Here is a 24,654-nt window from a genome sequence, read left to right as displayed (position 1 = left end):
ATGTGTCTCCTCTCACAACCGGGACTTGAGACGCTTCAAAACCTGCCGACTGATTAATCCTACCGGCTGTTTCACTCTGAGATCAGGGTTTGTAGATGCTTTGGACAGCAGTCAGGCTGCTAACGGCGTCTTTGCTGCAGTGGCACCAACAGTGATACCACAGGGACGATCTAAACACTGTCCACCGTCACATCAGCGCAGAGCAGAGCAGTCATCAGAGATCAGAGCAGGACGTGTGCTCAAAACAACAGATGGGTCAAAACTAGTCGAATCACGTGAATTTAACATTATGTGCATATTAATTGGACTTTGTCTCAAACGGCCTCACGTTAAATATCAATTTGTCTGTAAGATGATGAACAGGTCAGTAAGTAAAGAGCCAAACATTTCTAAGCATTGAGCTCTTCTGTGTTTCCATCTAATGTTTCATCTTGATCTTGTGTATTTCGCTGCGTCTCCATCGTCTGGTTTGAAGTGAATAACTGAGGCTGTGCAACAGAAGATGGTGGTTTAAGCTGCAATAAAGAAAGTAGGAGAAGTAAATGTCAGGAATCAGAAGCAGACAGTTGTTTGCCTGCTGTCAATAAACACCAGAGAAGAAGAAGAATCAGGACCAGTTGCCTCGTCTGTCGACAAACGAATCTGGTAATTAATCTGGAAATGGGAATTTTATGTGAATATCTGGGAAGTGGAAACAGCTTCTTCTTCTTCTTCTTCTTCTTCTTCTTCTTCTTCTTGAGTGGAAACAGCTGATCAGTCATGTGAGTGAAATGTTCACGATCAGAACTGATTCTGCATTTAAGTTCATTAACTTTATGTTCCAAGATATGAAAAAAGCAGCTTCAAGCGAGCGTAAGAACTGACAGGTCTTATCAACCTTTTGTAATGTGACTCTTCAACATACGTTAGTGGAAACCCGACTGGCAGACGTGAGGCTCACATCCAAACTGAATCATAAACGACCTGCTGAAGTCAGAAAGCTGATGTAATGTCCACCGTGGGTGATGGGTAGCTACCACCCGACTATCACTTCACATCTCCTTTGTGATTATGTGTTTGTTCTCTGGTTAAACTGTGAAGTCACGGGTGTATTTTAAGGCTGCACCGACCACAGCAGGCAGCGCTTCAAAACTTTCCATCAGCGCAACAGGAGGGATAAATCTGAGGATCCACACAGCCGGCGCTTCGCTCGCAGGGTTAACGTCTAGCACATGAAATAATAATGACAACAGATTATTCTCCTCCTCAACATGAAGCGACCCCATAAAGGAAAGGACCTGGAGTTTGAGACGCAGCTCAGACTGGAGGAACAGAGCAACAGATAATGTCTCTCTTGGCTCGGTCGCACTCATAAAACATGCCCTCTGCTCTTAAAAACGTCCCGGAGAAGAACAGCAACAAAAAAGAAAAAAAATGATTGAATAATGTTGCACCATAAGCCCTTAATCCCCCTGGATGATTTCTCCTCTCCTCCAAAAAGCTGGGAAAAGACTCGGAAATATGCTGACTGCATCCTCCCGAGGATGGGAAAAGGTTGAGAGAGGGAGGAGAGAAAACAGCGGAAAAATGAGGAGAGTGAAGAGGTGGGAGACGGCCAGAGACCACAGCGCTCCGCCGGGACAGACGCTCGGAGAAGGACGCCGTTAACAAGGTGCTAATGATTAAAAATGTTTTCTACACACGACATCATCATTTAAAATTTAAATCAGCTTCCATGAAGAGAAATCAATCAGCTCCACGGCTGCAGCCAATTATTATTTTACTGTTCATTAATCTTGCTACTTTTTCTGAGTTAAGTTGATAAAATGTCAGGAAATATTGAAAAATGCTGATTTAAATCTCCCAGTTGTCAAATTGCTTATTACATCCAATCAGCCACCTGAAGCCCAACAGACCTTCAGCTGGAACAAACGTACACGGAGAGAATTAGACCGAACACGTCAGCTGACAGCAGCTCAGCTCATCGACCAGGAGAGCGACATGTTTCAACTGCAACTGCTGAATGATCAGAGTTCATGCAAATGTTTCCACCACGGGTACATGGAAACGGTTTCTTTACGCTGAAACTTTACATTTCTTTATGTTCAAACTTGGAACAGGTCTTACCACCAAAAACACGACTGAAAAATGTTCCGACGTCCCATTAGAAATATCCAGCGGTTTCACGCTTACTAATGTTGAAACAGCGTCTCGAGCAGTGACGTCTGACTTGGCAACCATCTCGATTAAAAACCTGGTTTTGTCACCACAATATCCCCGCGTTTCATTAAAAATAATAACACATTTTCACTCTTACAAATATTGAAACGCCGGCTTGGACAGCGGTCTCCGGTCTGGCTCCTTGACATGACAGTTAGCTCATGTCCACGTAATCTGAACGTGATGTAACGAGTATTGTAATTGTTGGTATGTATGACAGGTGTACATGAAGGTACATGTTGTTTGCAGAAAATCTGAGCTGGAGAAACCTTTTTGGTTTGTGATCAAAATAATCAGCAACGGTTGTTGTTTTTTAGGCAACCGGCCTTCTCTCAAGAGAACTGGTTTTCTGTTGCTCTGCATTATATTTGGACAAAGGAAGAGACGAGACGAGGACTACCGACTGAATTAATTAAGAAGTTTCATCATGAAAATGCAGAGAGCTGCTTAGCAGAAAACATATGCTCGCTGGGTAATTTGCCTCCTCTTTTCAGGCTGCTTGACATGTTTTAATGGAACGCTGCAAGCAACATTTCCCTTCACTTATCTGCATGGACGACGGCTTAATGTACTCCCCAAAGAGGCTTTTTTCATTTCACTTGTACCAGCGATCAGACAAAAGTGTAATTGCCTGAGTCGCACAGTTCATCGGCCACGCCTGAGTTCCTCCTGTGAGGAGGGAAAAGTGCAGAAAGCTGCTTTTCCTCTGTGAATGACTTGGCAGTTAAGCCTGAACCAAATCTTGAAGAGGCTGAATTATTCATTTCACCTATTTATCCAGTTATAGGTTCTGCTGAGCACGCATCCTAAACTTTACAGAAATATACAGAGCAACAAAAAGCTGTTTCCACATGCATATAAAGTCCTACGGCATCGACGATATTCAGCTCAAGAACTGCACTGTGGTTTTATCATTATTCATTATTTATCCATGAAAGGCTGACTGAGCTTCACGCTTAATCATCATGTAATTAACTTTATTCAAAGGCACATATATTGAACTAAATGGACTTTATAATGGACTGAATTGTACTGTTTACGTGCAGTTAATTAAAATGGTTATCAGCTTTAATCTCTCTCTCAAAAATCACTGAAATGAGAAACGCACTTTTCAAAAATATGCTTAATAATCATCTGAAGGAGAGAAATCAAAGAGTGATTTATGGGAAAAGGACGGAGCTTCATGATCAGACTGTAAGCTCGTTCTCACTCTCTTTGCGGCTAACCACCAGCAGCTAATGATAGTCTAGACAGCGGCAAAGTGGCGGTGGTGTGGTGGAAATGATAGGTTAGACGGCAGACGGATGACTGGAACGGGGAGCGATCACACGGCGACCAGCACATCACCAACATCTCCTGCTCTCCGTGGTCACAGCTTCTATTTTACATCTTCTGGTGCTATTTTTACGACGACTCCTGTTGTGATGAGCAGCTGAGTAATGGGAGCCGCGTTGTCGTCCTTCCATCTTTTCCAGCTGTTTTCTCACGCTGACTTTGAAAGATCAGCCGCCTTCATCACGCTACAGAGAACAGGGGTCATTAACTGGAAACTTTTCTTTTTAAATCGAATGAATGAATTTCAGACACCCGGCCCTCGGAGCTAAATGTCATCATTGTATTGATTTTACTGGCTGTGTGTTTTAAGCCTCACCAACGGCTCATTTCTCACCGGCTGAGTTAAAATCTGTCCTGAGTTGTTTGGTGCTTCATAAAACATGGTGTCACAGATCTTTTTTAATGCAGCTACTGTTCTATGTGAAAGTGTCACAGTGACTTCTGTGGATGGTTTTATGCAAATGTTAATCTTCCAGATTAATTTCATGAGAGCCTCTGGTTTGCAGGTTCAGTGTAGGACTCTTACTGGTCTTGGTCTTAACTTGGTCTTGGTTTTGGTTTTGTCTTGGTCTTGCCCCGCCTTCATCTTAGTCTTGCCGTGTCTAGCCCTGCCTTCGTCTTGGTCTTAACTTGGTTTTGGTCTCGACTTGGTCTTGCTCTGCCTTGGTTTTGGTCTTGGTCTGCCTTGGTTTTGGTCTTGCTCTGCCTTGGTTTTGGTCTTGGTCTGCCTTGGTTTTGGTCTTGGTCTTGGTCTGCCTTGGTTTTGGTCTTGCTCTGCCTTGGTTTTGGTCTTGGTCTGCCTTGGTTTTGGTCTTGGTCTTGCCCTGCCTTTGTCTTGGTCTTGGTCTTGGTTTTGGTCTTGCTCTGCCTTGGTTTTGGTCTTGGTCTGCCTTGGTTTTGGTCTTGGTCTTGCCCTGCCTTGGTCTGCCTTGGTTTTGGTCTTGGTCTTGCTCTGCCTTGGTTTTGGTCTTGGTCTTGCCCTGCCTTGGTCTTGGTCTTGGTCTTGCCCTGCCTCGTCACGATACACTCTGGTCTCGATCATGACTGGGTCTCTGTTTAAGTGCTCTTGACTACAACACGAGTACAATGAACTAAAGTTATGCTGAGAGTAACTTACAGAACCAAATCTCACTCATGAGAGAAAAGACTCACGTAGTTAAGTGGCTAAACAGGACACAGACTTCTCTGGTCACCAGTACTCTCCTCTTCCTCTTTATTCTTGTCCCAGCTTTGGAAACAAAGACTAAAGCTACCAGGTGACCTCAAATCATTCATCACTTCAAAGTGGACTTGACTCAGTCCGTCACTCAGGACCGACTGGATGTGTTTTTTCTACCAGCTGCTCTAAATACTGACGTCATGGAACCTAAAATACATAAACTGCACGAGGAAATGTTAAAGTCTGCAGAAGAACCGTGACACCGGCAGAACTGAGTCAAACCCACACAGGTTCTCAGGTTCTCTAGTTTTTGTTGTGAGGACATCAACAAGAGGAAACAGTGTGTCTAGTCTGTGGCACCAACTCATAACCCTGTTAGTAATGGAGCGACGCTCAAATACAGGTTCAGATTTCATTCTGAAACACATTTATGAGACGGTTAAACCTCCACTGTAAACATTTCAGCACAAACAGATCTTATGTTGTCCTCGGACAGTTAATGTCCCTTTGAATCTGCTCAAGTCTAAACTACGCAGCAGATTTTAAACTGCACACGACACACAGAGAATACAGACGTCCTACATTCCTCTGGGACAGTAAATGTCTCATTAGGAGCGGGTCCGATGTCTCAACGGGCTGCAATTGTTACATTTATCACAGGTTTTACATCGACGGAGAACTCGAGGCTCTTTTCTGATGTTTTTCCTCATCAGCTAAACTTTTAATTTCCTTCCTCACAAAACTTCACACCGACAATGATTTGACAGGATGGATTATGTTTTTGATGCAACCTATTTTTTTACCTACAACATGAAAGCAAATAAACACAAACACACACTCATACAAACCTCCCAGTGAACACAGACGGAGGCAGAGATAATGTCTGACAGTGTACAATGTAAAAGCAGGGTGATAAAACAAAAGTAAAAATAGACGTAACGACTGAAAGAAGGAGGTAAGAATTTAATGGAGGAAAGCTGGAATGAAAAGCAGTTTGAGATCAGTCTCAGGAATTTATTCCAGCTACGCTCAGCTTCACATTTTTTTGTTTTCACTACATAAACAGAGCGGTCCCACATGGACCACAGAGCTGTGTGAGATGTATTTTGGCCCTAAACTACTGAGACATTTTTGGACAAGCAGCAGCATTTTAAAATCTAATCTATACCAGACTGGAAACACTGACTGAGCAAATGAACCTTCTCTTAGTTTGTGTTTATACTCCAGCAGCTGCTGAAGCTCACGGATCGGTTTTTGGGGAATTAAACAGAAAGATGGCTGAAAAGAGAGAAAAGACGAAGATTCCTGTGTTTTTGTAAACATGTTGTGTAAGGTGTGTGTGTGTGTGTGTGTGTGTGTGTGTGTGTGTTCTTACCCTGCTGCTGGGCGTTGAGCAGTGTGGGGTCGACAGTGGGCACCGATCGAGGAAGAGGCACTGGTTTAGCTGCTTCTGCTGGTGAACAGAAACACTTTAAATGATCAGAAATATTAATCATTAATTTAACTGTATAATGACTCTTATTATATTATCATTTTAATGTTATTATTCTGAGCAACAGTGACAGTTTTGCTCAGTTGAAATGCAGCCAAAGTAAATACATACAGGACTCACTTTCACGTTACATTTTGTTCAGAAACAAATATATGATTTGCCTCACGGAGAGGACACACATCGTTTTATAGTGAAAAAACAAGGAATATTAAATAAGTAGTCATAAATCATAAGTCCAATAAAGGATCAATAAATGGTGGTGACCTCATCTCCCTGCAGTGTTCTGGTTTGGAGGTCATAGTATTCACACACATCTGATTTGACTTGTTTTTGTGGGGATATAATGTGCAAGCCGAGCCTTCAGCGCCGGTGACGGGCTGAAAGCAACATTAGACTGTACGTCAGTGCACCGACGGGAGGATATTTACAATCATCCCTGATAAAATCTTACCGTCCGTTTCTCTCCTGAGTTAACTCGATGAAAACTTCAGCTCACGTTTGAACGACAACATTTCCTCTGGAGGAGTTTAAATATGAAATCAATCGAAATCAGCTTCCAGTTTCGATCATCAGATTCAGAGGTGGTATCTGAGATAACCTGCAAGAAGCGACCTGGTTAAAGTTGAGCTGTTGCTATAAAATAACTATCTTTTTAAATAAGGATTTAAAACAGTTAATGACAGTTATCAGGTTATAAAACCAACAGTCTGAGGATCTTTACAGGTTCAGATGAGACCGTCTGGCAATGGTAGAATTAAATACTGACAGCTGACATATCATTAATATCTAATATTTTAATTTGTTATCAACTGTCTTGTTGATTGTTTCTGTCACTTCTTGAAACTTTGTGAAGGAGGAACAGTGAGTATCTGTTAACACTCGGTTAACAAATGAGCTGCAGACGTGTTTTCTGGCTGCGTTCACTCAGCGACGAGGAGACTATTTTTCATCTCTTCAGTCTCATGTTTCATCTCCATCACTCATCCTGCAGATCTGTTTTCATTTCCCTCTGTTGCATTTTGAGTTGTATGTTTCCACCTCAGCCAAAAGTAAAAACTTTTTTGTGGTACTTCAAGATTCTTTAAAACAATTCTTTGCATTTCTATTCAGGACTTTTGAGGCACAAATTGAAAACGTCCATAAGAACAGGTGGAAATGCACCAATGTCTTTAAAACTACTCTAGACAATATAAGGAAACATCTGTTAAAGAACCTAGAAGCCAACAAGGCTGCCAAACGGCCGTCCGCAATTCAAGCCACATCACTGGGTATATTTTAGAGACACTTGCGGATATTTCCAGATGTTTTTGTGGTGACCAAAACAGGTATTTGAAGCCAAACCATGATGTTTTCCTAAACCTAACCAAGTGGTGCCTAAACCGAACCAGAGCATCGGCACAGTGTCGCGACGAGAGAGGAAAAGAAAAGTCAACCTAAACCAACGCTGCAACATTAAGAAACGTTCAGTTTGAACTCATCTGTGTAGCTTTTATTTTTATTTCATTTATAACTTTTATTCAGCTGGATGTTTCTAAGGGTTCATACAACAAATCTGTTGCTTCAGTTCAGAATCACAAACTGGATTTTCTTTAGTTCCCTTCCTGACGAGAGCAGAATCACAAAAACACAACTATTTATTTTGGGTCATTTTCAAGTGTGTGTCCACATGAGTCGTGGTTGGACGCACAAACACACAAAACTAAAACTATTTTTCTGGGGGGTCACGACTCAGAAAGGCTAACAACACCTGAACTCATTTCTTCGTAAAGTTTTCCTGCTCTAAGGCGTCACTTTTAGTCGGTTAGTGTGACGGAGGTTAAATAAATAAAAGTGAAAAGAAAAATGGAAACAGTCTCAAAATAAGTCAAACAAAAAGGTGTCTGACCTGCTGATTCCAGCTTTCATTGACTCTGATTTTCTTTCTTTCTGACTACAACAGACAGCGAACACAAACAGCTTTGCAGCTTGTGTGTTCATACTATTAAATAACTTAATACTTAACTTCTCCCAAATGACATCAGCTTACAGGAACTTCTGTCACTCTTACACAAACACATCTCAAAATAAAGTCATCTGTCACTGGATAAAGCTTTTTGCACAAATAAAATATCTATCTCGTTTCTTTCTTTCAGTTCGGCTGGTGGTTCTGCTCCGGGGGTGGTTCTGCATGTCTGTAAATTTGACCAGCACAGAATCCGATATATCTGACACTGGCTGATCAGGCTGAAAACCGGCCGATAGATCAGTGTCTCTCTGCCAGATTTTCAAAGGGAGTGAAACTAAATGATGTTTAGTTTGAACCAACCGCACGTCGGACACACACCCCGTCTCTCTTTTCCCACACACTGAAGCCAACAGATATTGTGATCAATAACGATATCGTTCACTATCAGAAACACTGAACAGAGACGTAGTTTGGTGACTGGACGAACACCAAGGTCACTTTTTCCTTACAGCAGCAACGTGCGATTAAATGCCAGCCAGATAACACTGTGTGTGTGTGTGTGTGTGTGTGTGTGTGTGAGAAAGGGTGTTTGTGTTTATGTTGCCAGCCCACCCTCAATGACTTGATTTCACTTTGTCTGGGAAACAAAGGCTGGACTTCCTCTCACTCATGGACACACTTGAGGAGAAGCAACAGCGCCTTGAGAAAGTGAGTTACGTAAGCTTTTGTCTTCAGACTCTGATTTTCCTCCAGGGTACAATTAAGTCTGCATTGTGTGCAGAAACACACACTGTGCATAACTCAATATCCTCGTGTTGACCTGCTAATAATTACAGTTATTAAACTTTACACAGACTGAAATGTAGACGCGAAATCTGACGCTCGCTTTGAAGAGTCTCCTTCATCTCATATCCTCGTGAGAACACACACACACACACACACACACACACACACACACACACACACACACACACACACACACACACACACACACACACACACACACACACACACACACACACACACACACACACACACACACACACACACACACTCTCTGTCACGTACTCGTGTTATCAGGGGAAATTAGCGAGAAGACGGGATTCCAAGACGGATGATAAGAAGATGCCGTCCTTCAGTTTAGATAATTAATAATCAGAGAATAATGGCACACTGGAAACACCATTCCAGTAATGAGCAGCACATTATTATCAGTATATTGTATCACTGGGTTTGACACAACAATATTGCGTGTTATCACAAACCGTCTCTTTGCAGGGAGTTTCAGATAAAGTCGAGTTAATAGATCACAGCTGTTTGGCTCTTTTACTGAAGCGTTGCTGAAGTCTGTTCAGGCCGACTCTGAACTACAGCAGCTTCACTTCAGTTGAACAAGAGAAGCTGCTGTTGTCAACCAATCAGCTTCAGTTACTGTCATAACTTCAAGCTAACCTCTCAACTCCGATTTAATCTCTCCGTCAGTATTTCTTTCTGAAAACCTTAAACGTGTTCCTGCAGGTTGATCACGCTGCAGCACGAACACGACGTTAGATGAAGGAAGCTGAAGAGCACACAGAGGAGACAAAAACCTACATTTTCATGGCGTTAAATGTTGTAGCTGAGTGTTATAAGTAGAGCCTGCACTTAAGAAGATCAAAAAATAATAACACAAGTAGAGATCGGACGGTTTTTATGGCAGATCACGCTAAGAAAACTCAGGACAACTTTATCTTGGTGTGTTTGCTTTATCAGGAAAAGCTGTCTCGCTCCAGAACAAAGAGTCGCTCATCGTATCCTCACAAGACAAAACAAAGTTAAGTCAGATGTGTGGAAATACTACGATTCCAAACTAAAGGAATTTTTATATTATTTTATAATCCTGGCACGACATTTTCATTTCGTCCAAAGCCTAAAAACAAAGCTCAGCACACTTTTATTCTGATCACAACTGCAGCACATGCACACAGACACTTTCTGTTGTTGTACCTTTCACAATAAAAGACATAGAGCTGTAACTGCTAATTAGAGGGGGACTTAAATTCACTCGGAGCATTAACGAACAGGTCACTCACTAAAATATCTTACAATATCAAAATATATGTGTAAACGTGTTTATAGCGGTTAAGCTAACACAATTCAAAGTTTACCATCGTTATTTCTGCTTATTAGCTGCTAAAACAGCTACAACATTTTTTTTTTTATTCTTTGCCTCACAGTTGCTTAAATTGTTAATTTGAATAACATTTTGGATTTATTTTCGATCTTCTAGTTTATTGTCTTCCTCAGCCACCGTAGTTTCACGTACCAGTGAGCGTGTTTTAGACTGTCCGACCCGACGTTCGTCGAAGTGTTATTAATGAGATATGAACGGATCAAACTTTTGCTTTTTAAAGTAATTAGATGAATACACTTCATCTTCACCTGGAAACGGTTGTACACAAAGATTGTGATTGGTTCTATAAACTTAGATTTTATACTGATACTGCAAATACTTCCAACAAAGAGGACTAAGAGTCTACAGCCATGCTAGCGGCTAACATTAGCATGCTAACATGTTTAGCAGATATAATGTTTCATGGTCACCATCTTAGTATTAGCATATAAGCATGCGAACATCAGCTGCTTATCAGTGAACACAGAGTCCAGCTGAGGCTGATGAATGTCTTTAGCTCTGCAGGTATTTGGTCATAAACGTATTGGACACGTTACAAATGTTGACCTGATGATGGCGCTGGATGAAAAGTCAGAGGATCACCACAGTTATAACAGTTCATCCTGAGTGGAACACGGATGTCTGAACCAGATCTGATCATTGATTGCAGACTCCTGTAGCTAGCGAGGCTAAAACCATCAAACAGGATCTCTCGGGTTCATACCTGTGGGTGGAGGCAGCTCGGCTGGAGTGTTGGCCGGTGCGTGGGCCCCTGGTGGGATGTGGATGTTGTTGAAGTTGGTCGTGGGAGGACCCGATGCCCCTGATCCTGGACTGGGAGTGAAGCCGATCCCTGGGGCGGGACCTGGACCCAAACTCTGGTCCTGGTCAGATGGTGGCCCACCTCTGACGGAGCCTCCAAGGGAGAGATCCTGGCCTGAGAAACCTACAGCTCCAAACTCGTCTACCAGAGAGACAGAAGGACAGGGACAAAGACAGCGTTGAGTCTGCTGCACTGCAGGTTGTTCAGGGTATCTACAGTACGTGGCTTCAGAAAGACAGCTCAGAACATAAAGCAGCTCATTAAATGTTTGAAGGAATATCTAGAAGGATTATTTCCTAGTCCTCTTGAAATGTTGTCCACAGCTTTGATTTTTCCAATGATTTAAATTCTTGTTTACTGACACTTGTTCATCCCAGTTGGACAAACAGTTGAGCTAATCAGAGCGAGATTGCCAAACGGTGTTAACAGTTAATCGGCTGTTCTTTGGCTCGTGACCAACCTTTCCACAAAATCTTGTGCAAATCTGTTAATGCATTTGGAAGTTTTGCGACTTTTTGTGATATTCCCCTCCAATTGCCACGGCTGCTTTGAGCCAGCTGAGCCAACCCCAAACACACACACCTTCACACACAAACCTGACATCCGTGTCAAACTTAATTTTCTCAGAGCGAAAACTCGGGTGGGGAAGTTGTTGTGGACCGAGGGAGCAAGCTACAGAGCTGCTGGTAAGTAAATGCTGTCTCCAGAGGCCATCTGACTAGAGACCTTTTCAAAAGAGAAAAGACAAGTAAATACTGGATGAAATGAGTCAAAAACTCTTTATTTCTCCTTGTTTTCAGTGTATTTGTCTGAGTTTAACTGGCCTCGTCTCCTCTCTTGTTTTCATTCTGCATCTCGTTGGATGAAATATACGCAGCTGTACTGTTGTTGTAGGCCAATTTAACAAATAACACCTTGAAGAAAATTGACATATTTGTTTGATTGCTGTTCTGTGTTGACTAAAAAAGAAGCTGACGGGACACGTACGTCATTACTGATTTGGGTCAGGTCAAAATAAGGTTATGTTGAGCCGACCTGAATCAGTAGCAGACGTCAGACAGAAGAAGTAAACAGTCGGTGCAACTCATTGCTGTTCCTGATGTACTCATCTAATTGATCACTGTTGGTTTTAACAGGTGACACAGAGGTGTCAGTGCTTTGAAAGAAATCAGGTGTTAAACTTCAAAAATTAAATCCAGCTGCTACAGAAGCATCAGCAGGTCGGTGGTGAACGGAGGAGCTTTAACCTCTCGGCCTCACGTGGTTTCAGTCACACAACACAAATGGTTCTTCATCAAAAGCACGTCAGGCGACGGGTCCTTCAAAACCGGGTTCAGCTGAAATCATTAGAATCCATTAGAATTCATGAGAAAGAGATTAAACTGCTGCCAGAAAGTGTGTAAATCACATTCATAGATATTCAATCAGAAATTGGTTTTAGATGAAAGACGGGACGTGAAGCATTTTCACAGTGTGCAGCCGACTGCTGATGAACCGATCAGCTGCTTTTATTACCTCGGGCCAAGGAGGTTCTGTTTTCACCTGGGTCCGCTGGTCGGACTGTCAGGAGGATTACACAAAAACTATGAGAAGGATGGACGGAGGATGGGTCTCATCCCAGAACAGACCTCATTAACTTTCGGTGTGGATCCAGATAAAGGGACCGATCCAAATGCACATTTTGTTCATTTCCGTTGATTTTCTGTTTCTGATAAAACCCAATAAGACTCACAACTTTAGAGACGTGTCTGCACCACAACATCTCAGATTAATGACGGGCGGACCTCGTTCTGATCCGACAGAGTGCAGGACTACAGCGGGGCGAGGAGAGGTGGACTCATTGATGCTCGGTGCTCACACACAGTTGATGGACAGTTTTTACCAGATGTCAAACTTTTAATGTGAAGATGTCGACCACATCATCACCCTCATGTTGCTGCTGCTTACGTTTACATTTGTCCACGTTTGTGATCGGTCAGATGCTGCAAACACCTCCCCTTTCATGTGAACGTGCTCGTGGCTACACGTGCAAAACCCGGGTTGACGTATCGAGTTGATAACGAGCTTCCTGTGAGCGCTTAGCGTGATGACGACTGTTACCTGCTGAAGTCAGGTGACAGAAACATGTCCTGGGTATGCTGAACTTGTCTGTATTACACGGCTCTGTACACCTTTACATTCTTACGTTAAGACTTCACATCTGGGGAGGAATCACAGTTCCTCCTAAAGGTAGTGAAGGTGATTCTGGAGAAGGATAGTTGATTGTTGAGTCTCATTCCCAGGTCGTCAAACACCGATGCCTTGGGACAACATTTGGACCCAAATCGTTGGTATCTGACGCTCTGGGAAGGGGACTTCTCCAGAATCACCTTCCCTGCATTTAAGAATAAGATTGAACTAATGTACTGAATGGAAGATGTCAGAGTTGGACATGTAACAACAGAGAGGAGGAAAGTATAACCAACAAATAATCCCAGGAAACACAGCGATAGCTCCAAACAAAAGGATCGAGAGGGAAAAGAAAGAATTGGCCGGTGATGTTTTCATCTCGAACATGAGCCTCACGCTGAAAACTCTGCTCTCTCAGCAACCACACCTAACAGAAAGAAAACAGTCCTGGACAGCCCGCGATGTTTTGACAGATTAAAAGCGTTTGGCTGGATCTGCAGACACAGGCTGTATTTGACACCGTGTTAAGCTCCGACCTCTGTCATTACTGCATTACAGGCAGGAAGGCAGACGGGCATTACGACGAGACCCGACACTCAACAAACGTTAGCTGGAATATTTTGTCTTTCATTAAATTATTAAACTTTGTTTATTCAGAGAAAGTTAAGTGAGATTTTCCTCACTTCTCTGCAGTCACATCTGGACACACACACACACACACACACACACACACACACACACACACACACACACACACACACACACACACACACACACACACACACTAGAGTTTTGATTAATCAATGACAGCGACAGTTTATATTTATCATAGAGAGCACAAAGAAATATGAACCGACACAAATCATTTTAATCATGTTTTTTCAGCAATAATGAAAATACAGCTGTTTTAGATTACAGCTGTGTTTCAGAACCAGTGTTCGTATGTTTGAGATTTCAGGGAAATTCTGGATTTTTCTAAAGTTTGATAAGAAAATGAATGTTTACAGTCACACGTCTGACTTCACTGGAGTTCGCTGTGCAGAGACGACGGTTCACTTTGAGATCTTCTTCAAAATAAAGTGTAGATAATCTGCATACAATAATCTGATGTCAGTGTGTTCACAGGTCTCATTCCTTAACTTGCTGAGTATAACATTATTATTACATAATTATCATTATTATCATTATTATTATTATTATTATTAGTATGATTATTAACCTTTTCATTTCATTTCATTTTCAGAGTGTTTTGGTGGCTTTCTTTCATTGCAAAGGTTAAACGTTCCTCTTCTTTGGTTACTAAAATACTGTTTAAAGTAAGAAACACATATCAGAACTTCATTTTTAATTCTTATTCATTTTCAACCCTTAACCAGGGCTGCACACAAACATCTGAACTTTCTCCTCCTCACAGCTTCAAACAGCCTCGTTACTTTAGTTTGATGCATTTGAGGTGAATTATGGATTATTGTTATTTCCCAACATCACCAGACTGATGTCGACCTATCAGAGCACATCACGCACGGCAGACGCAGCGAGACGAAACAAAGACGTAGAAGACGTAAACAGGCAGAGAGGGAGGCTGAATGGGGAGAAAAGGCGTGTTAGTGTCTCGTATCTGCAGAGAGTTTCTTATTTTCTCTCTTTGTTGCTGCTCGGGACGCTTTACCAACCCAACATGTGGCTGTTTGACGTCCTGGGAATGAGACTCAACTATCAACTATCTTTGTGGTGCGTTCAGGAACAGCTGGGACAAATCCTACTGACTCTGCCTTTAACTTTAATAGTCTTTGAATTATATTAATATGACGTGAGCTTCAGTTAGCTTTGACCACAAATGTCCTTCAGAGGGAGACTTTTTACTCTGATACTCTGAGTACATGTCAGAGCCTGTACTCTATTACTTTTACTGGAGTAAAGAAGCTGAATCAGTACTTCTACTTTTACCAGAGTCTGTTTTTACACGAGTATCTGAACTTCTGCTGGAGGAAACAATGTGTGGACTGTTGTCCTGACCTACAAATCCTGTTCTCCAGATGGCAGATAACATGTTTGGTTGGTACATTTTCTTCATTTCATTTGCAAGCTGATTTTTTTATTTTTACTTGTACTTCCTTAAAAATGTCATTATCACCCTGAACAGCAGCAAAAAAATGTGAAAATGTGCCTTTTAGTACATTTTTACTGTTTGACAGAGAAAATAAAAAGTACTTTTCCACCACAAAGTTTGAGTTTGCAAACTTGTATCAGATTGTTTTAGTTAAATAAGGTTTTTACTTGTTTTTTAATACTTAATTGGTAATAATATGCATGCAGTGAATGGCAACAGACCCTGACAGACAAATCTTCCCACACGACTACTCAGCTCCAAAGGACAGAGTGTGCCATGAATGAAATACAGCCTGAAAGTTGAGTTAATCTCCACCAGCTCTCTGCCAACACGAGCTGGGACCACTAACACATGGAAATGGTTGGACAGGGACAAGGACACACATACACACATGTACATATACACACACATACACACATGCACGTATATACACACATACACACATGTACATATATACACACATACACATAAATGCATTGACAAAGGCCTGGATGTGAACATGTTCAGGCACGCACATTACAAGATAATTAACAGCAGATGTAAAGACGACTGGTCAACAGATGATTTCGTCTTGGCGTGTGTGTGTCCGTGTTATAAATGCTCGTTAGCTGGTAGTCTGCCAGGGAACACCATTATTTGGAGGTTTATATTCTGTCCTAAACATCTTACTTGGACGGGGCGATGCCCTAAGTGGCTGCTGAACTTTAAAAATAAGCAGACGCTGCAGCCAGTTTGGACTAAGACAGTCCACTTCCTGCCACCCTGAAGAAGACAGCCTTGTTTCCAGCAGCAGGGACGATGATTCACAGTGTAACTGTTCTGCTGCTCCGCTGGGACAATTAGCCGCTCAGAGACTCGCCAAAGGGCACTTTAGACAACAGTTTGTACATAGCTCTGCTCTTTCAGTCAGTCAGGAGCATCAGCTGCTCTTTAAGAGACGCTATGTTGGGGACAGGGTCGGGTAATATATCAACATTATATTGTTACTGTGATGTGAAGTGTTGAGTGTCTTCTCCTGGCAGCACTGCAGTAAAGTGATGTCATTTTATAAACGTATGCTGCTCTACCACGCAGTCATTGCATCCACATTACTGATGATTACTGATCAAAAATCTAGATGAGTTGATATTTTGTGCAAGTAAAATTAATCATCCATACAATATTGTCACGAAATCGAGGTATCGGGTCAAAAATATTGTGATAATCTTAGTATTAATGAAGAGCTTCTGTGGAGATTAAAATACTGAGTAAGGGCCGCCGTCTGTGTAACGGATCTTTTGAGCGCCAGCATCTTTTTTCACTTGTTTCTGATGAGGAGCAAGCGTCTAGAAAAAGTGCTGCTCCCAGCGACTTGTTTCTGAGCACTCCAGCTGTCTCGTGCGGCCGCTCGAGTTGAAAATCTCAACTTTTCAGAAAGGTGCTGGTGGCTTCAGGCAACCAATCCACATATTAGATTGGTCGGGACTCGACATCCTCCGCCCTGGTTATCCAGAATCCAGATATTCAGCATTTTTCAGATTATACGTCAGATTACAGATAAAATAACCTAACTGATGCTCTGATCCTCTCAAAATCTGCAAAGTAACTAATGTCAAATAAATGTAGTGGAGAGGACGTATAAAGTAGAAGAAAGGATATACTAAAGTAAAGTACCTGAAAATTGTACTTCAGAAGTGTACTTGAGTAAAGTGTACTTCAGTCCTTCACTTGATTTCTAATAATCTGTATCGTCCCTGAAGAAGTCGGTCGAGCACCAACATTTAAAACAGTCAATAGCATCGTATTGTAAGATAGAAAATACGGCTGGGTTTAATAATATTAAATCTATCTTGATCCGATATCCATTCAGATCGATCGGATGACGCCGGGCTCAAAAACTCACACCTGCCAAACACCAGATGCAGGCAGATGTTCTGTTATCCACCACAAACCTCCAAAACCATTTAATTCTGAACATAAACACTTATAATTGTAATAATGCACCAGGTGAGTGGCTTCCTTGTGAAATGTACAGCACTAGTTCTCAGAAAGTCTTTCGTGCCCCAGCAGGATCGGTACTGTAACTGATTTATCCCTGACTCCGTCAACATTCAGGTTTCACGCAGCGGTCTTCATCTTGTGGAAACTATACGATGTTGAACATTTGGTGTCAAAGACATGTTAGTCAGACATCCACAAGCACTTTACACACTGTTTTATCAAGTTATTCAGTGTGTCGGCCTGTCCATCATCAGTCAGAACGTATCAACAAGCTTTACGGTGACTAAACTTAAATCCTGCTTGAATTCAGACTGTCCGTCCGTCTCTGTTTGAGCTCATAATCTCCACGTTTCAAGATTTCACAACACTTTCAATATGTTTTCCTCTGACAACTGGGTCACAGAAACACATCCTTTATATTTTTACAACTCAGCACTGGAAGTTGTTTTCTCTCTCTTTCCCCTCCACCCTCCCTCCATCCATTCCTTTCCTCTTGCTAAACACGGCCCCCTCCCAGCCGATGGAAAGTCAGACTACAGCTGTGAGACAATGGTCGTTCTGTAAGTACCACGGCTATACTTCTGCATGGTAGAGTGTGTGTGTGTGTGTGTGTGTGTGTGTGTGTGTGTGTGTGTGTGTGTGTACCACAGTCATACTACTCTCCAGAGGTCAATTAACCTACTTAAACTGGTCCATATCACCAGCTGACAGAGGCCCGTCCAACAGAACAGTGTGGTGCCGAGTTAATAAGATAAAAAGATGGACTTCTGACCTGTGGAGAACCAGAGTGGCAGGATGACCTAATTATTATACAAGAATCTATTTTTACACCTTGTTCTGACTGCATGTGTGTGTCCAGGTTGTGTCGTTCCCTGAAATTGTGAGGCCGACTAACATCTAACACAACAGGGAGGTGTTCAAAACTCAAGTGACTCAGGAGAAAGAAATCATAACCGATGCTGTCATTTGCTTTGGCTAATTACAAACTTTAGGTCAGCTGGATAAAATTAGAACGTATTATTTGTCTGATGCCTGATTTAGTCAGGCTCCAGGGTGCACCAACATCTGACAAGTGCGACATTTTCATTGGTCACAGCGGTGCGCCTGAAATAAAGCAGTTTATTATTTAAAAAACGGAGGTTTTCACAATTTCTTCGTGCGTGTGCTGTCCGTTTACAGTCATTTACAAACTGCCTTAAAAACATTGATTAAAATGTTTTATTGGTGCATCGAAATGAAAATGTTAAACATTTTGGTAAAATCTGAAAGCACCATTCTCTTTACTGAATAAGGTTTAGGTTGAGGACGAGGACGGTGTGTCGCTGCTGGAAGAGGAGGAAGTTTGTTTTTTCTTCATTATGCACTTCAAGCAAAAAGCTGACGTGGAGAACAAAGCCGAGTCTTCTGGTCCATCAGGTCCAGTTAGAGGAGCGACTGACAGCGATGCGAGCTGCCCGAGCCTCCGGTCTCTGCTGTTATTACATCCTTGGAGTGTAACGTTCTGTGTGTAGTGTAAGAATCTCTTCAAAGTCCAGATACTGACGACTACACTGTGTTTACGAGCTGAAAGAGAAATAATGTCTTTGTTACTGAAGCTGATTCTGAAGAACAGTTTCTCCAGTTCATCGGCTCAAGGCGTTTTGTTGAGGCCGTCATAAGAGCCGTTTGATGTCGTCTCAGAAGGTTTATTCATGAAACTGTATGTCAACTTTATTCTCCACATTTCGACTTTTTTCTTGAAGTGTGTGATGAAAAAAAATCGTCTTCCTCTCATTTTTTTTTTGGCCCTAATACTCTTCATCCCCCCTCATCATCCACGTATCAATCACTGCAGCGAGGCAGAAAACAACAGCTTCTCCCTGCTGCTATGTTTCATATACTCTTTCAATTTAACGTTATTTCAGTTAATTTTTAGTCACAATGAGCCCCAATACCACTGAACACCATCAGAGATTAGAAATGGAAAATCTTTCATGTTAATGGACCAAAACAACGACCTCCAGCCACCAGTCATGTTGTGTCTGCAGGACAAACAACAACCACCAATCTACAATGATCACGTCAGGAAGGAATGCCTTCTGACCGAGGGGCAGATGTGCTCTCACACACACACACACACACACACACACACACACACACACACACACACACACACACACACACACACACACACACACACACACACACACACAAACAAACATCTGGGCTGTTGTATGTCTGCAACACACACACACACACACACTTGCGGGGTGGATAATATCAGCTGAGTGCTGGCGGCTCCGTCCATCAGTGGGAATAAGTTATCATGATGTCATCACTGACACAGAGACCCTAATGCACTCTGGGAGAGCGGCAGCGAGCAGTGAGGGAGAGAAAGTGTGTGAGAGACATTAGAGGGAAACAATGAAAGAGAGAGTGACCACACACACACACGCACGCACACACATACGTCGGTACAGTGTGTGTGTGTGTGTGTGTGTGTGTGTGTGTGTGTGTGTGTGTGTGTGTGTGTGTACTGTACGTGTATGCTCAGCTGAGGTGATGTCATGGGTGAGCAGGCGATGTTTGGGTCGAACACACCCTCATGTATGTGGAGCGGGTGGGCGTGGACGAGCAGATGGTCTTTATTTCAGCGAGGAATTCGTCGACATCAGTTCACTGACACGAAAAATACGTTTAGAGTTTGTCAGCAGGGACGGAGAACGTGTGCGAGCCCATAGGTGTTCATGTCTTCAGTCCTCCCGAGGGGAGTCTGACGCAATCTCCAGCCCTCAAAGTGCAATCACAAAATGAGTCCAGATGCTGCACGGTCCCGGGCGGCTCAGTATAAATTCTACTGAAGTCACTGGAGTCCTGGAGCGATGACAACAATCAGACAGTTCACTGAACACAGCGCTGCGCTGGAGGAGGTTCACTGTACGTTAAAGACACGAGACTGAGCCGCAGTTTATTTTCATATTTCATTTTCTTTATCTCCATCTCCTCCTCTGGGACCGTAACTCAAGAGAAGCACCTTTTCCATTCATTATAATTATAATGGAGGCTGTATTCCTAATGTCTATATGCAATGTTATCAACAGTTATGTTGCTGTTAGTTAAAGACAAACTCTAAAACAATGTGAAGACAACTAAAGTCTTGGTTTCCTTTCTTCCACAGCTGCATACAGTTTGGTGCTATCACTGATTAAAAACACAAACGAGTGTGTCAGGAGAGGTCAGGAAGCATCGTGAAGTCGATCTGGTTTTATATGAATCAGTCTGGGAATTGAATTTAAAAATGTTTCTAAAGGATGATGGTGGTGAAAAAGGAGAACATATATTTGTATATAAACACACACATCTGATGAATATTTACCAAGAAAGTCTGAGAAAGTTGCCACAACGAAACAACAAATTTAGCGTGTTTACCCGGGTTTTATGTTTAAAGCCGAGACGAGCCTTGTTGATAAAATGTGTACAGATTCCCATTGCACACAAATGCCCGATCTTAGCTGGTTTAAGAGGGACTTTTGACCACTGGAAAAGGGTTATTACTGTTGATCTGACTGGTTTAAGTTAGCCGGTGATAGACAGATGGTTCGTCCAATCACCTGCCAAGTATTAACTGAAAGTGTCTGCCTTTAACAAACAATAAAGATGATTCTATCAGCTGTTACCAGTGTTTACCTGTGCAACGTTCCCAACAGGTGTTTTTGGAGGATTTCACAACTTTCACAGTCTTTTGTTGCTCCTGTCCCAACTTGAATTCAGAATAAGCACATATCTACAAAAATCAATGAAGTTGATGAAGTGAAACATTAAATAAATTGTGTTTGTTTTTTACACAGCGTCCCCACTTTCTCTGAATCGGAGTTGGAACAACAGAAGAAAAGAAAAAAAGATGGAAAAGGTCGGACAAGAGACAAGAAAAGAAAACACATCAGAGACGTTTCGGGTCGGACATCAGACTGAATTACCACCTGCTAAAAGTAAAATGCCAGTAAACTTTGAGGATGCTCGGTAAATTGAGCCACTAAAAACAGCCACTCGAGCAGGAAAGCATCATTTGGAGCTACTAATCTATTGCAAATCTCTTCGCTGTGTAAATGCTGGACTAAAGGAAGAGACGTCCCCTGTGGCAGCCAAACAAAAAGGTTACTCTCCTGCCTGTTATTTCCCACCACATGCTTCTCAGAACGCACTGAACTTTAAAGGCTGCAACGACCATTTTGTTGTCTAATTCATTCACTCAATCTCCTCAGGATCTAGCGGTGTTTTCCCAGCCTTTCTTTCTCCTAAAGGTTATGTTTTATGGTATAAGGCTGGCATGAGAGGCCGGAGCTTTTCAGTGTGATAAAGGTCAGGAACTCAGAGTTGATCTGCGCTCGATATGAGGGAACAGAGAGTAATAAAATAAATACCAGGTCAATCTCACGCACCATTAACACACATGGAGGTCCAGCACAGCCTTAATATATTCAGACACACAAACAAAGAGCGATGTCTCTTCCAGACTGTAATAATTTCATTCTTATTTTCATCACTTCGGACGTAAGAGGACGTTACACCACTAATCTGCTCCTTGCACACTCCTAATCTCTCCATGTTTGTGGTTTCTACTGCAGGGCTTTCCTGCAACAGTCTCTGACCTGATAACACACACAATACAGAGGCAAGCTTCACACACACACTCACACTCACACAATCCTAGATGGAGAACAAAACCATGTCAACAAAGGAAGTTGGCCTTAGTGTCCTTTAAAGAGCAACAACTGAACAGTGTGTGTGTGTGTGTGTGTGTGTGTGTGTGTGTGTGTGTGTGTGTGCGCGCATGCTCCAGGTCCATATCAGTGTGTCCCACCTGCATCCCCGTCCTCGTCCATGCCGATGGGCCCGGCCTGAGGTGTCTCTCCGTTCTTCAGACAGTTGTGGATGTAGGTGGCCTTCCAGCGGGCGTACTTCCTGTGCTGGATGTTCTGGTAGAGGTCGAGCAGACATGAAAAGGGGTGATTAGTCGTGTGTTAGGGTGGTTTGCAGGGAGCTGGGGTAATAACATGCAGGTGATGGGGGTACGGGGATGAGCTAACATGAAGGGTTGAGGCTCATAAAAAGGTAGGAAGTTGCTAATTGGGAGTGATTGGGAGGCCGGCGTGAAGAGGCAGGAAGCAGAAGTTAAAGGTAAACTTCAGGATAAGAGGCGGCTGATGGTGTGCTGGTGATTTAAGTAAACATGAGATGAGAATAAGTTACAGGGTGTTAGCTGATGGGAAGAGCCCAATTATTAGCAGTGAAGGAATGTAACTAAGTACATTTACTCAAGTGCTGTACTTAAGTTTGAGGTACTTGTACCTTGCTTCTGCTACTTTATACTTCCACTCCGCTGCACTTTTACTTTAGTTACTAGTTACTTTGAAGTTTACATGCTGCTTCAGAGCCAAAGTAGCACATCTGGAAATGAATTAATTTTATTGGCAACTGGATTAAAAAACTGATTCTGACAATCAGAACATTTTCCATGGCTGATGTACAAGAGAAGGTTGTTTTTATACATATTACGCAATAAAATCTGATTGGGTTCTTGGATACATGTCATCAATTAGAGTTATTCAGCTTATCTAGTGAACATGAGTATTTTTTCATATTGTAATATAAATCGATGAAAACCAAAATGTGCCAGTGTCATTGCCAGTGTGGGTAAATGTTAGGGCTGGTATTCAAAGAGGTGGGGGACAATAAATTATTTGAGGACTGGGGTTAGTAGATATTGGCTTTGTACAACCCAACCGGTCGAGGCAGATGGCTGCCAACCATTGAGTCCGGTTCTGCTCGAGGTTTCTGCCTGTTAAAAAGCAGTTATCTCGCCACTGTGATCAAGTGCTTGCTCGTGGGGGAAATGTTGGGTTTCTGTAAATAAGTTAATCAAGGAGTATGGTCTAGACCTGTTCAATATGGAAAGTGTCATGAGATGACTTGTTTGGTGAATTGGTGCTATACTAAAAAAAGACTGATTGATTGATTGATTGGAAATTTGTGGGTTCAGGTGTTAAAAAAGGTAAGTGACAATGTTGAAATGGGTTAGTTTTAGCAGGGTTTGGGAAAAATGTAGTTATATTTTAGAGGGAAAATAGTTTGGGGCAAGGGTTGATGGGGAGGTATTTGTAGAAGAAGATTAGGGCAAATGTTGGGAACGAAAAAATATTTCAGGCCTGGGCAAGTATTAGATCATGTGGGTATCACGGGGCAATTGTTGGGTTTAAGGAGACAATAGCTCTTCGGGACATTGAGTGTGAAGAAATCCTTTTCGGCCAGGATTGAATAGAGCAATATTAGGATGTTGGAGGCATTAAAAGAGGGGTAACTTTGAGACATAAGGTTTGAAAAAGGTAGGCATTATTTGATGATTGTTAAGGGTTAGTATTGGTGGTTGAGGACACTGAGATGTTGTTTTTGGCAGGTTAAAAGAGAATACATTAGATGTTTGGGGCAGCTGTTGAGAACATTCACAGTGGCCAAATTGTTCTTGGACCCAAGTAGTAATTTGGTTTTGGGGGCGTTGTAGTTAGCAGTTGTTAGAGCAGGGATGTTTGGGGATGTTTGGAAGTTAAAGATTGGTGAGGGACAGTGACAGTTGGGGGTTAACTGGAGTAACCAGGATACATGAGAATTGGCTGAAAAGGGGATGTTTGAAAGGTGGAACGTGTTGAAGAGGCAAAGCAAGGCGAGGGCAGTAGATTTACACAGACATGACGCTGATAAGACTGAAAAGAGAAATTCCTGCTTCGACCTGATAAGTGCCATGTTTTCCGCAGCAGCTCAGAAACAATGGCATACTGGAGTGCTATGGTCTTGTCTGAGGTAAGGCTGTGTTTGTTTAGCCTCAGTCTTACCGTAAAAAAGAGTGAAATAACACTGCTCTGATAGTTAACCACGCCATGGAAGGACAGAAAGTGTAATGGCATGCGAGGTGACTCACTGAGAAGCTATTTAATGACAAAACTAAATAAAATATTAAATCTCTCAGGACAGGGAGGGAGACTGCTTATTCAAATTTGGGGAAACAAATGAAAAAAAGACCTTTTTGAATATCATTGGAATAGAAAAGAATTTACAACTTTATTCACCACAGAAGTGGAAAACCCGGCCGTGACCCATCTGGCAGTTCGTTAAAACCAGACGGACCTTTTGACCCACAATCTTTGACGGGCTAGCTTTAAGCTTTAAGACTCCAGATGACGGTCAGCTAGTGGCCCAAGTTTGTAAGCCACATGCAGTTTAGTGACATGAGGCCTTTTCCTCAGGTCGTCTTCGACC

The 24,654-nt window shown here is 42.3% G+C and overlaps 1 protein-coding gene across 2 annotated transcripts in view; it reads right to left on the bottom strand.

Moving 5' to 3' along the window:
• The window catches only part of vta1 (vesicle (multivesicular body) trafficking 1), a 54,043-nt gene that overhangs the window by 5,709 nt on the left and 23,680 nt on the right, over window positions 1–24,654 (bottom strand). Inside the window, exons 5-7 of one of the 2 annotated variants that reach the window (XM_073492937.1) lie at window positions 22,205–22,319; window positions 11,007–11,246; window positions 6,069–6,146 (exon numbers count right to left, since the gene is read on the bottom strand). In XM_073492937.1, the coding sequence (XP_073349038.1) occupies window positions 6,069–6,146; window positions 11,007–11,246; window positions 22,205–22,319 (433 nt within the window). The remainder of the gene's footprint in view (window positions 1–6,068; window positions 6,147–11,006; window positions 11,247–22,204; window positions 22,320–24,654) is intronic. The other variant, XM_073492938.1, reaches the window with a different exon arrangement.

Source organism: Pagrus major, chromosome 22 (genome assembly GCF_040436345.1).
Source record: "Pagrus major chromosome 22, Pma_NU_1.0".
In the NCBI taxonomy this organism is placed as follows: domain Eukaryota; kingdom Metazoa; phylum Chordata; class Actinopteri; order Spariformes; family Sparidae; genus Pagrus; species Pagrus major.
This window is presented reverse-complemented; position numbering and strand designations above follow the sequence as displayed.